Source organism: Marmota flaviventris, chromosome 8, assembly GCF_047511675.1.
Source record: "Marmota flaviventris isolate mMarFla1 chromosome 8, mMarFla1.hap1, whole genome shotgun sequence".
Classification (NCBI taxonomy): Eukaryota; Metazoa; Chordata; class Mammalia; order Rodentia; family Sciuridae; genus Marmota; species Marmota flaviventris.
This window is the reverse complement of record NC_092505.1, coordinates 79257462-79269922: the sequence shown is the minus strand read 5'-3', so window position 1 is coordinate 79269922 and position 12461 is coordinate 79257462. Positions and strand designations below refer to the sequence as shown.

General features: G+C 35.5%; 2 protein-coding genes across 11 annotated transcripts in view; one reads left to right on the top strand and one right to left on the bottom strand.

The window, feature by feature from the left end:
• Nucleotides 1-12461, top strand: part of St3gal6 (ST3 beta-galactoside alpha-2,3-sialyltransferase 6) — a 330280-nt gene that overhangs the window by 292378 nt on the left and 25441 nt on the right. For all 10 annotated transcript variants that reach the window (XM_071615420.1, XM_071615423.1, XM_071615419.1 and 7 more), the window contains one exon: nucleotides 756-892. In XM_071615420.1, coding sequence (XP_071471521.1) covers nucleotides 756-892 — 137 coding nt within the window. The remainder of the gene's footprint in view (nucleotides 1-755; nucleotides 893-12461) is intronic.
• The window catches only part of Dcbld2 (discoidin, CUB and LCCL domain containing 2), an 83453-nt gene continuing 71243 nt past the window's right edge, over nucleotides 252-12461 (bottom strand). The window contains exons 11-16 of the mRNA XM_027943261.2: nucleotides 11941-12027; nucleotides 11628-11753; nucleotides 8511-8604; nucleotides 5684-5733; nucleotides 4730-4867; nucleotides 252-4044 (exon numbers count right to left, since the gene is read on the bottom strand). Of these exons, the coding sequence (XP_027799062.2) occupies nucleotides 3575-4044; nucleotides 4730-4867; nucleotides 5684-5733; nucleotides 8511-8604; nucleotides 11628-11753; nucleotides 11941-12027 (965 nt within the window). The 3' untranslated portion in view covers nucleotides 252-3574. The remainder of the gene's footprint in view (nucleotides 4045-4729; nucleotides 4868-5683; nucleotides 5734-8510; nucleotides 8605-11627; nucleotides 11754-11940; nucleotides 12028-12461) is intronic.

Genomic DNA, 12461 nt, shown 5'->3' with positions numbered 1-12461 from the left:
GGATATTTCCCTTATAACACACAGCCATAGGAGGCAGCCTGGCTACTAAAGTACAGTTTATATAAAACGAATCGAGCTTCAGAAAGGATGGTGCTCGGCAAAGAGAAAAAAAAAATAGTGGCATTTTCAAATGTTGGTATGATCACGGTAATAACGGCCATAAAATTGATGACTGAAGTGAATATTGAGATATCTGGCATTTTGTGTAGTGTGACAAAATCTACAAAGCTCAAGTTTCTTTAAGCCAAATAATCTGAGCAAGACACAAATATACAATTTATTAAAAACACATTAACACATTAAAATCTCACTATTTATACAATCTATTCTAGCAACATATACAAATACTGAGTGACTACAGTACATGCCGAGGTAAGAAAAGTACATTCTGGGAGAATATAACTGACACCCAAACCATTTTTACTTCCAATATATATTGCAATACATGTTTTATTTCTACCATTCCCAGTGCCAAATAAAAGAAAAAAGTAAAAGAAACTAGTCACAAGTTAAATTAAATGAGAACTGGTGCCACAGTTGACTTAAAAAGTATTTTAATAACATCCAATGCCTATTTGCATTTTTCAGTTTAGGGACTTTAAGTTCAGAATCAAAAGGCAGAGCTAATAAATTTTTGTTTTCTTTTTTTAAAGGCAGAGGTTCATCAGTTCTCTTAAGAGTTGAAAAAGCTTTCAATGTCCCTCATAATATACTAGTTCTTTCTAGGTGCCTCATCTGACATGGTGTTTCTATAGCCCTTTAGCTCTCCAGGTGACAATATGGAACCAAGGCAAAGATGCTCTGGACTTATCACTCTCCACAGCTCTGAGGCCACATTCAGATGGATGATCTCACATTCCGCTCTCCCCTTCTGGGAGAGGGAAGAGGAGAGGCAAGTGTACATATAACATTGTGATTTTAACCTGTGCATAAATTCTCTACTTCAACCATTTTCACCATTGAGTAAACCCATTGTTCAACACAAAGTGCAAATAATGAAACGTGAACTTAAATAACTGGACTAGACCTGGCACATTCAACAAGATTTAGACTTACAGCATTTAATAAAATATAAATCATAATTCACAATGTCTTTAACTGTGCTGGTTCCTAGAATCAAGTAACAGCCAAGTCAGTGTAATTTTATGAAGTCAGTAATGGCCACACTTGCCACATCGCTGTCTGATTCTATTTCTATATTTGTATTATCAGGAAAAAATTTAATCCAATAACCCACAGTGACTAAGTCTTAAATATTTCAAGCAATGAATAAAAAAATTCAAGGGAATTTTGACAACAATAGTTAACTTTCACATTTTTAGTTGTTACTTGATTGTCTCCAAAGCTGTATATATCAGACATATAAATGTAATAAAAACCAGAAATAAAGAATTCTAATATGAAAACAAACTAAAAGTACAAAACCAGAAAAACCATTTGAATCAGGCTCAGCAATCCATCTGGAAAGTAAAATATATAAAAATAGTAAAAAGTATTTTATTAAAATCATTGGTAGTTCAAGGACAACAGCACAGTGGCAATATGAATCAAGTCTTAAAATATGCATCATTTCAGAAAACATTTGCCTCTCATTGAAAGAAAGATTTAAAAAAAAAAAAAAAAAGCTCCAGGGAAAATGATCAGGTTGCACAATTGTACAAAAATAGCAAGTTTCTTTGGGAAAATGCAACAGTTATTGAAACATATCTCTTAAAGCTTCAAACAGGCATATGACTTGAGGAAAAGTATATTCCCTGTGTACTAAGGATGAGTATAAACAACAAAATGGTTTACTCTGTTCCCACCTGAAAGGGGATAACTGCATTAATACATGTGCTTTACAAATTCACTTATGGTTTAATAAAAGTACAACATCTGTGCTTTTTGTTTAAAAATATGCACTGAGTTTTCAATGAGTGAAAATTGTGCCTCTAAGTTTGAAAAACAAAAAGCAAATGAAAACAAAACCAACAAAATTAAACAAGAAGAAGGCAGAGAAGCTGCAGAAATAAACAGTTCTCATTTAGAAGCAATCTTTTAAAAAATACTGATGCACTTGTGGAAGTGAGCAAAATGAATACTGTTCAACTTTATTCAAACATCATAATCTGCTGGCATGAGCCAACAGAAATATCTAGAACCTGATGGAAAAATACATTTTAACATTTAGTCTACACACTAAAGTTTACGATAAAGGGAATGTCAAATTCATATATTTTTATCATGGTGAGCTTACACTGTCTTGCCAGTCTAAAGAGATTTAAAAATGGGATTTGCGATATAGGCTAATATATTACAGATGATATCTAATTTACTCCATCTGAAACTAGTTCTGGGCAGGTCATGAACAAGTGGCAACAAAGAAGTTGCCAGGAGGTATCAAAAACAATTTCATTGGCAGAATGTGATGATGTCTGTTCCCTAGCTATGACAACAAAGGACTACTGACACCTCTTACCACATAGACAAGACACAATCACACAGTATCAAAGAACACATGTTGGGTTTCTATCTCTTATACTAGTTTTTCTGGGGAAAAGTGAATATATAAAATATTTAATTTGACTAAAATTATAAAATACCATGAGACACTAAAAAAATTTGTATGTATGTATACCTATGTGTGTATATATGTGTATGTGTATACACACACATATATTTTTTATATGTATATATCTCCAAAGAGGACAAGTTCTGGTTACTTTTTGTTGTAGTTTTTGAAGGTAGTTTATATTACTTCTGAGTGAAGAGGGGAGAGTCTCCTTTAGGACTTTTCTAAATTGTAAATTGTTTCTCTTCTGTTTCCACCTTAAGAAGTACACTTGAAGACATCAGAGGATCTGAATTCATGAGACTGATAATGCAAGCATCACCTACTGAAATAAAATATTTTATAAACACATGAATGGGGCTAGCCACGATGGGCCCTGGGGCAGAAAGAATAAGCAGGGATGAGACCAGGTCCATGAACTGCTTCAACTCTTAAAAGTATCAAGAGGGGAAAGTCGGTCACTTTTCCAACATGGATCTTCCTAAGGAGATACCAGGGTATATGGTTGTGGTCAAATCAAACCTTATCTCACTAATTATTTTCAAAAAAGAATACAGAAAGTAATATAGGAACAGAAGAGGAGGAAAGCATGAGAGTACCCACCTTTCACAAAGGGAGAATTCAAGCCATTAGATATTTCAAGAACAGTACCATGCGTTATTGCCAATCAGGCTTATAGAACCATCTCTTGAGTTCATTAATGTACCTGCAGCATTGGTAATACATACTCTCAGTGATTTTCAGTTTCTCTGAAGTGCATTATAGGGAGCTTTTTCTGTATTAAAAATAGTGTTTTACAGTAGTAACAAACAGATGTTCAAAATTATCAGGCAAGCAGTAATTGTGCCACAGCAACACCTTTTAAGCGAGATAAGTAATTTCCTGTACCTCGGTCACCACATTTTCCCAACCACTTCAGTGACAGATATGTAATACATTCTATATATTACTACAACTAATTTAAAAAAAAAAAAAAAAGGCCATGTGCTTTAAATTGATGCTTTGTAAAAAGCAGCATTACCTTCAAAGGATTTCTTTAAAAACATCACACTCCCCATCCCTGTCTGCTCCCGACACTTCCTGCGTGCTCTGGGGCACCTGGTACACCAATTCATCTGGGACAGCTGGTCCTGGCTTCCCACCTTTCGGGGTATCATACTGGGCTCGGGCTGAGGAGCAGCTGTCGGTCCTGGAGAGAAGTGTATTATATGTTCCCACTAAAGTAGGAGGTTGGTTCCCTGTAGCTTTGAAAGTAGATGTGGAGGGCAGACCAACTGAAGCTGTGGGGTGCCCTGACATGTCCATGATGATGGGGGTTGCGTACTCAGGTCCAGTAATTGGCAGTGGTTCAGCATAGGCATGATACACTTCTTGCACTGGAGAGTTGTAAGGATCAAGGTCTGCATAGCCTGCTTCTTTTCCTTCTTCTGGTTTAAAAGTAGATCTCTGATGAAGTGTACCAACAATTCCTCCCACAAGTGGCTGTGCATACTCTGCAGATACCACAAAACACAACAGAAGAGTTCTCTTGCTAATACAGAGATTATGTAATTTAAGGAGGTAGCTGCAGGTTACACTAAGAGAAAATACTTCTCTATGGCATGGTTATTGCTATTAACACACGAGTCATGGATTTCCCACTTACAAGACCCAAATTAAAAACTTAATGTTTTCTAGTATTTCACAGTAATAAGTTAATCTGCCAGAAAGTCTCATTCATGTAATTTCACATACACTGTATACGTTCTTTCAACTGAGGTAGTATTTCATTACAAAATAAATATTTCATTTTTAGAATGGTATTAGTCTTAGAAAATACCTGATTTTTTTCCTTTTCAAAAATATGAGAAAATGTTTAAAGTGCATGTGTTCTAGGACAGTAGGATACTGTAAAGCTCTGTCTTTCCTAATGCCAGTCTTAACACCTTTGTCCTACCCCAAACAAAATAAAACCAAAACCCAGGTCAACAAACAAAATGCCCCAAAATGTTCCAATTTTATGAATAAAACATGTAATATGTTCTCTCAAGATCATCTTTTTAAAAAGTCTACCCTTAGAATACAGCTTATATTTAACATATGAAAAAGATCAAAGATCCTATAAATCCTATAGCACTTTTCAGAAAACTTAAGCCATTTCTTCCTCTACCTGGTATCCAACAGCTGCCATATAGTTACCTGCAGAGTCAGTTTGCAGCATTGTAGTGACTTCTCTTGGACTCAAATGATTCACCTCACTACTGCTATAGCGCACAGGGGTCTCCTCATGTTCCACTGATTTGGCAGGGAGAAACTGCTTCATTCCTTTCCACCAACCTTCATTGTGACAGTAAGCCAAAGAGACCATTTATTTGTATAATATATATTAATATAAACTAGACTTCAAATTCAAGCTAATTTTCTGCAATGATTAAGATTATCCAGTGCAAAGCAGAACATAGTAGAAATCTATTGAATAAATATGAGGAAGGAATCCTGTTATCATATGTAGTCAGAGAGAACTTCTGTTGTATGGGTGGTTTTTAATAAGTTCTTCTCAAAAAATAATTTGCAAGATCCATCTGGGGGTGCCAGCAGCACTATAATCTGTCCCACTACTGCCCTTTTCTACTCTAGTCCCAGCAGTGAACAGTCTCGTTCTAGTAGTGAGAGTAGAAGTGGGGAGGACCAGCAGGGGGCCTCTGGTATCACTTGTAGTAATTCAGAAGATGACAACTCATCACTATGGAGAAGGCTGACTTCATGAACTCCTAAACTGTTGGCTTCACTTGGCAGAGTGACATGCACATGCTGTTAAAAGGATCATGGTTCTTTGTTTCTTACTCATGATCACATAGGACACACAGAATGCTGGTCTCAAGAGAAACTGAGGACATAGGACAAACCAGACAAGCATTTCAGAAGAAAAAGAACAGAGCACGTGTTATGAGAAATTTGCACTTTCTATTTCATTATTTATTAACTAAAAGATTGTGCAGAACAGTAAAAAATCGCAAGAAGAATGACACTTTTCTAACAGGGTGGGGGAGGAGGGGTTCTGTGGGCCTGAGAACCATGCTCTCCCACTACTGCCACCTGCAGGGGAGGGATTTCCCTCTGACAGAAGAGAGATGCAAATTCCACCTGAGTTACCTGCCCGGTCCCAGTAAGGCAAGTCATAGGTGCCTTCCGTTTTTTTCTTTCTGGAAAAATACAGGGGAAAAGAAAAAACAAAACAAAAGTAAATAGAATGAATTCTCTGGAATGTAATCTCTGAAACTACAGCATAAAGTCCAGAGTGAATAATTAATCAAGAGTACACATTTCTACTTGTTCTGAGAGGGCCCTTTATTGCATTTGACTTTCAAAGTTTCCAGAGCTGTGGATTATAAATTCTGGACTCTCAATAAGTTAAAGTTATATTGCTACTCACATATTACACACTCAAAAGTGATAAAGGAAGAAAAATATTAAAATACTGAATCAAATCAAAGACTCAGCCCTGATAGATGGGCTATTCTTATCAAGTCACATTAGGTCTGTTTGGGTTTCAAATGTAAATTTAACAAATTAATCAATCCACAAAATCACAGAATTAAAAAACGATCTTCTAGTATTCTATTCAGCATTTTTTCCTTTTTCTTGATTGTATTCCTTTTTCTTGATTTTCTTCCACTGCCCTTGGCCCCAGAAAAGTTTAAAGTGTATTATACCCTTAAATGAATAAATTTTACTCCCCCACCATCCCAGCGTAAGTTGATGCTAACACTAACACTGACAAGTGGCAGAAGGAGGGAAGGCACTACAGAGTCACGGGCTCAACTAACAAGACGCTTTCCAGTCATCCTGACAGGATTCTGATTTGTACCCCCCAAGAGAAATCTCTGTTAAGAATTACATTTAGAAAGAGGCTTTTACAAAGAAAAAAATAAACGAAAGAACATTTTCTGATTAGAGTATGTAACTCTAATTTAACTAAACTAGGTTGCTCTGCAGGATAATGAGAAAACAGAAATTAGTCTATAAACGAGGGTAAGGTGGCTCTTTAATTTTCTCAGTATCACAAAAGTGGCTTTTATAAAGAACTCAAAGCCATTTGCTTTTCCTACTATGTTTTTATTGTTAATATTAAGTGCTTCCTCATTTTAAAGCCTGGCTATATTTATATTTCAGGAATTCAAAATAAAGTATAATGTAAATTCTTATAAGTGAAGTTATGCATTAAAACTGTTACTCAAAACTTGAATGAAAAATAAATAGTAAGATCTTGCCCACGTCGCACGCAGGCGATGGAATTTGGAATAGGCAAGAGGCAGGCTGGCTGCAAAATTAAGCTAAGAAAAAGAAGCCCTGAAGAAATCACACTAAATCACACTACACGGTAGAGCTAGGGCAGAGATCTCACACCTTGGACAGTCTACACATGGGATGCCAGGATGGTTCCCAAGGGGAGATCTAAGTCCCCCAAAGGCTCAGTACCGAATGAAAGACCACTCAATTAGCTTCACGGGTGGTGTACCACAGTAAGACTGTTCATTAAACAAAATTCTCCCTGATAATCCTCTATTGTAAGATTAATTTTTTAAATATCAATAATCTTTTCTAAATATAAGTTATCTTAAATAATTAGAACAAAAATTAATAATAATCTTTTCTAAATATAAGTTAAGATATCTTAAATAGTTAGAACAAAAATTAATGGTATGAGTATTACCAAGGGTTGTACTACAAAGGATTATACAAACTGAATTTCAAGTCACAGAGCTTCATATTATTTATTCATCACATATAATTGTTTAGAACAGTGGTTGTCATGGGTTAAAGATTCAATAAGTTAGAGCTGTGTTTATTTATTCACTTTTTCCTCTTTTCCACAGTCCCTTAATGGTATCTGTTCCTTAACTCCTTGTCATGAAGCTAATCACTGCAATTTTGACTCCATTCTTAGTAGTAATTCCAGTTCTCCAATTCAACCCTTTTGTCCTGAACACCAGGCATGTATCCCACCACCTCTGGGGAGTCTAAATATCCAAGGGTCCTTTAGACACCACTATAAATTGATCTCAGGATGTGACTCTGACCCTCTCTAAACAATTCTGCTCCCCTATCCTCACCCTCAGGCCCTGTGCTTCCATCAGTGCATTATCCTTTATTTGTTTGTTATACTTTGGTGGCAGCAGTGGATAAGAACACATGATCCTATGCCTGGTCCAATACTCCACTTTGCCAGTACTAGACAGTGACCTTGGGCAAGTTATTTATGCTGTTGGCCTCATCATCACTATTACTATTGTTCAGTTCACTGAATTCATCATGCACTCTCCTCTCTGGACTTTGCCAAAACCCTTTCCCCTTCTCCCTTTCCCTAGTGCCCTCAGACTGGGCTCTGTTCAGCCTTCCCAACACCAGGCATCTTGGGATCCAGATGCTTCTCCAGTTTCCTTCCATGGCATGGATTCTCTGGTAGGCCATGGCTGACAGCTTTCTGTAATGTAAGCTTGGGATTCATCACTGGAATCCCCAACTCTGGGTTCAATACTTAGCATAGAGTAGCAGTCAAATCTGGAAATATCTGTTGAATGGCCGAACAAGTTATCCTCGTTCTCCACTCATGTCATTACTACTAGTCTAACTGAAAAAGTCAGAAACCTCAGATTCCCTAAATCCTTCCTTTCTTAGTAGGTAACCAGTCATGTACCCTTTGAGGCTGCTGTGAAACATCTATTCTTTTATGTCTTCCCATTCGCTAGAATCAGTGTTTCTGCCTGGCTTAATTAACCTTGCTGTCTCTTCCCATCTATCTTAGTAACTGCAGAACTTACCAGTTTTTAATGGGGAAAAAAGGAGAAACATGTAATTTTTATTCTAATGATTACCCTCTCATCAAATAGATGAATCACACTGTACGTGGTTTATCTTGTTAAAAGTTTCTATTACCTTCACCCCCTGGAACAGCCAGATGAATTAGCTCTGTACTAACCTGTTTCTCCAATGCCAAGCGCACACTAATATGAGGATAAGTGTAGTGAGGACCATGACTAGTACAGGGACAAGAACCGCAGCCAGTGCTACATCTGAAGTTATAAAACATAAAAACCAAGTTAATACTAAAGACAGAAATCACAAGAGAAAAGACAGAAAGGTTTAACCAATGCAATGTTCTACACTTTCCTATCTTAAAAAGTACTTTACACATCACTACAGAAACAAGACTGGGAAGCGGTAACAACTGCAGAAGCCACCATAGATCCGTGGGTGTTAACTACACTATTCATTCCACATTTGTATGTTTTTCATAAGTTTTCATAAGTTTTAAATCACCAATAAAAATTGAAAGACAAATGAAAAACTGGGGAAATATATTTTCTGCATATGGTAAAGGGTTAAAGAATATAGGACTTTACAAGTCAAAAGCAAACAATAAAAAATGAAAATCAATTAAGAATACATTAAAAAATACAAATAAGCAATAAACATTAACCTCACTAGTAATCAAAAATAAGTTAAAACAAGACACTATTTTTTTGCTTATCAAATTGGCAAATATTTAAAAGAAAAACTAATATTTAAGAGCATGCCAGAAAACAGGTATATTTTTAACATTTTAAATGTGAATATAAACTGATACTATATTTCTGGTTGATTTTTTTTAGTAATATGTATAAAACCTATTATAGTTGGCAAGTCTACATCTAGAATTTACTCTTGAGAAGAAATTAAGAAGACATCCAAAGATATATCTTTAAAGATGTTCATTCCTACTTCTGTATAAGAGTGAAAAACTGATAAAATTTGAATATCCAATCATGAAAAGAATAAATGAATCATGGTATCCTCCTTACAGTAGGAATGTCATCTAGAAATTGAAAATAGTGTCATAATGGCAGAATATGTGCACCAACACGTCAGAAATGGACATAATGCTGGAGCTGACAAGGACTTAGAGATCATTTAATACCCTTATTTCATGCCACACATAGGGAATCTTGTGCACATATACAGAAAAAGGTCTGCCCAAGGTCACATGCAATATTAGTTTCTTCATCCTACAATCCCCTCCTAACCATGAGGATGATAATAGCAGCACTAGGGACTAAGAGCCAGGCACTTTGGTGAATCTAACATGTAGCATCATCTTTACTGCTTAAAACTGTATCCAAAAGGGAAGAGAGAACAGGGAAAAGATATTCGTCTCTCAGAAGTCAATGGATGGAGGGCTGGGGGTATAGCTCAGATGGTAGAGTGCTTGCCTCGCATGCACAAGGCTGTGGGTTTAATCCCCAGCACCACCAAAAAAGAAATGAAGTCAATGGATGGGCAGGCATCAAGGCACAGGTGATGTGATGAGCCTTGGGCAGCATAAGGAACCCTCTTTATCAGTGCAGTTACCAGAGAACACAGGTAAAGCAGTAGGTTCCTCTCAGCTCAGTAGGTTCCTCAAGAAGGGAGTTTCCTTCTAATGGGCTTCTACTTTCTGTATAAAGCTGGAGAGTTATCTGAGAATATGTGAAGATCTCTTGGTCAAGTGTTTCAAAAATATTGAGAACATTTAAAATAGCTCCAGTTGAGAACACAAAGAAAGGTTCACTAGGGAAATCAGAAAGACTGCCAGCACACATCTGATCCTGACATGACTTTCTCCAATCACTCTGGGCCTAGTCATAAACATGGAGGAGGAGAGGTGCATTAAAAAAAAAAAAAAAAAAAAAAAAAAACACATGACTCAGGCTAAAGCACTCAATTCAGAAAAGCAATTGTGTTTCTTCCCTAAAAGTTTGTGAAACTGGAGAGAACAATCATGTTTACATGGATGCAGTGTAAATCAGAGGCTTTAAAACATCAGCTTGGGTTTAAAAGAAAAACTCCACAGACCACCATCCCAAAGAAAAGAAGACAAGAGTCTTCAATTAAAGACTAGTCCATTCTTTGTTATTCTTTTTTAGCTTCCACAGCTACTACTTTGGAATAAAAGACTTTAAAGATGCTTTTAGGCTTGAGGTTTTGAGATTCTATAATTAGATTTTAAGGTAAGTAATACTTTCAAAAGAATATTCTTCCATCCTGGCAGATGTACATGCCTTCTACAAACTGGTAGAAGATCAAGAGTTTCTTGATCTCTTGCTTCTGAGAACTCTTGCTTCTCTAGCTTTTCCTGCAGCATGAAAATGAAATTGTGAAAATGCTTCAGAAGACAAGAAAGAAAATGATATAAGACAGAGGGAGAAAGTCTCTGAGTCCAGGCAAATTTTTAGAAAATCAGAATAACTAAAGTTCTCTATTGCACAAGTTACTCTGCATGAACTGACTGCTCTGAAAATGAGTATGCTTTCCATCTGTCAGCATTGATACTAATTCCATTATGATACTGATGTTTTCTTCCTGAGTAAAACTGAAATTTTGTTTTTCAAATATTAATAGGAATAATTTTGTACATTTTAAATGTTTTGTGTATCTGAATGTAACACTACATTATGTTGATATTTTAATGTAAGATTTAATTTTACTTATCATTTGTAACAATATTTGAAAGCAAATTCTACTTCATTTGTATATGCAATCTGAAAAATATCATAATTATAAATAAGACCAAAGCTTTTTAAAAATTTTCCCTTTTTGCCAATGACTTCTCTATCCAGCAAATTAATACATAATCAGGGGCAAAAAACCTGATTTCCTATTTATGAAGACCAACAATGTGTCAGGCACTGTGGTAATTTGGGGGGATACTACAGTAATATAAAACAATAAAGAAAAATTAACATAAGATACTGACAAGTTGTCCTTATTTTTAAGTAATTCAAAATAAGAGGTATTTGGCTTTGATTTTAGTAATTTCTAGAAATACTGCATGTCTAAGCCTGAGACCAATGTGATTAGCTGGAAAGGGGAAAGCTCTAACTATATGAATAACAATTTTACATGGTGCCAAAGAATAGCACTTAGATGAATACTGTCAGTCTTTCCCCTAAGGGAAACTATTTTTTTTTTTTTTTTAACACTTAAAAAGTATTGTTAGAGAGAAAGAAACCAAAAGTTTAAAAGCTGGAAAATCTGTTGAAAACAAAACACTCCTAAGCAGCATTTTACATTTGCATACCTTTGGTTACATGTGGAGTTACAGTAGTATTTTTGATATCAGGAGTGGTGGTTGTTTGTTCTGTCTGTCCAGGAAATTCATTGTTACTTCGAGGTTGTAGTGGTTGAGTAAATTTGGGGGCACGACCTGAAAAAAAGTTTTTAAATTAATTTTTATCTATTCCAACATTTAAGATAAATTTAAGATATTAAATTTATTTTATAATTTAAGATATTAAAGATAAATTTATTTTATAATATTTTAAAATATATTTATGGAAAATTATAGCACAAATCCAGAAAATAGCACATTCTTGCATTAAAAGTAGGCATACCTTTGGCTATTCTGGGAGGGGCTGTAGTATTTTTAAGGTCATTGCTGTTTCGAGGAGGTGGAGGCTGAGTAAGTTTTGGAGGACGACCTTGAAAAATGGTTTAGAAAAGTTTATACATTGTGTTTTTAAAAAGCATAAATGTCTGAGATTTCCTAAAGTACTTAATTTTACAGAGCAGATTTTAAGTCTCAGAGAGAATATATCAGAAGTTTAAATACTGCATTCTGCATTACATGCATACATATACTGTGGCTTTTCTGATTTAAATAGTCAAATCATCTAAAAATAATCTTAGGAAGGAGAATGTTGGGGAGCAGAATGATGTTGAACTCCAGAACTATATAGGTATCACCACAATTTGACGTTTATTTGATTAATATTTATACAGAGCCAATTTTATGTCAAGTACTGTGGTAGTTGTGGGGATACAAGAGTAAACATTAAAATATTGAAAGAGGTTATTCCCATTTTTAATTAATTGAAACTAAGATGTACATATTCTAAGGTTACCTTTGTTGCTT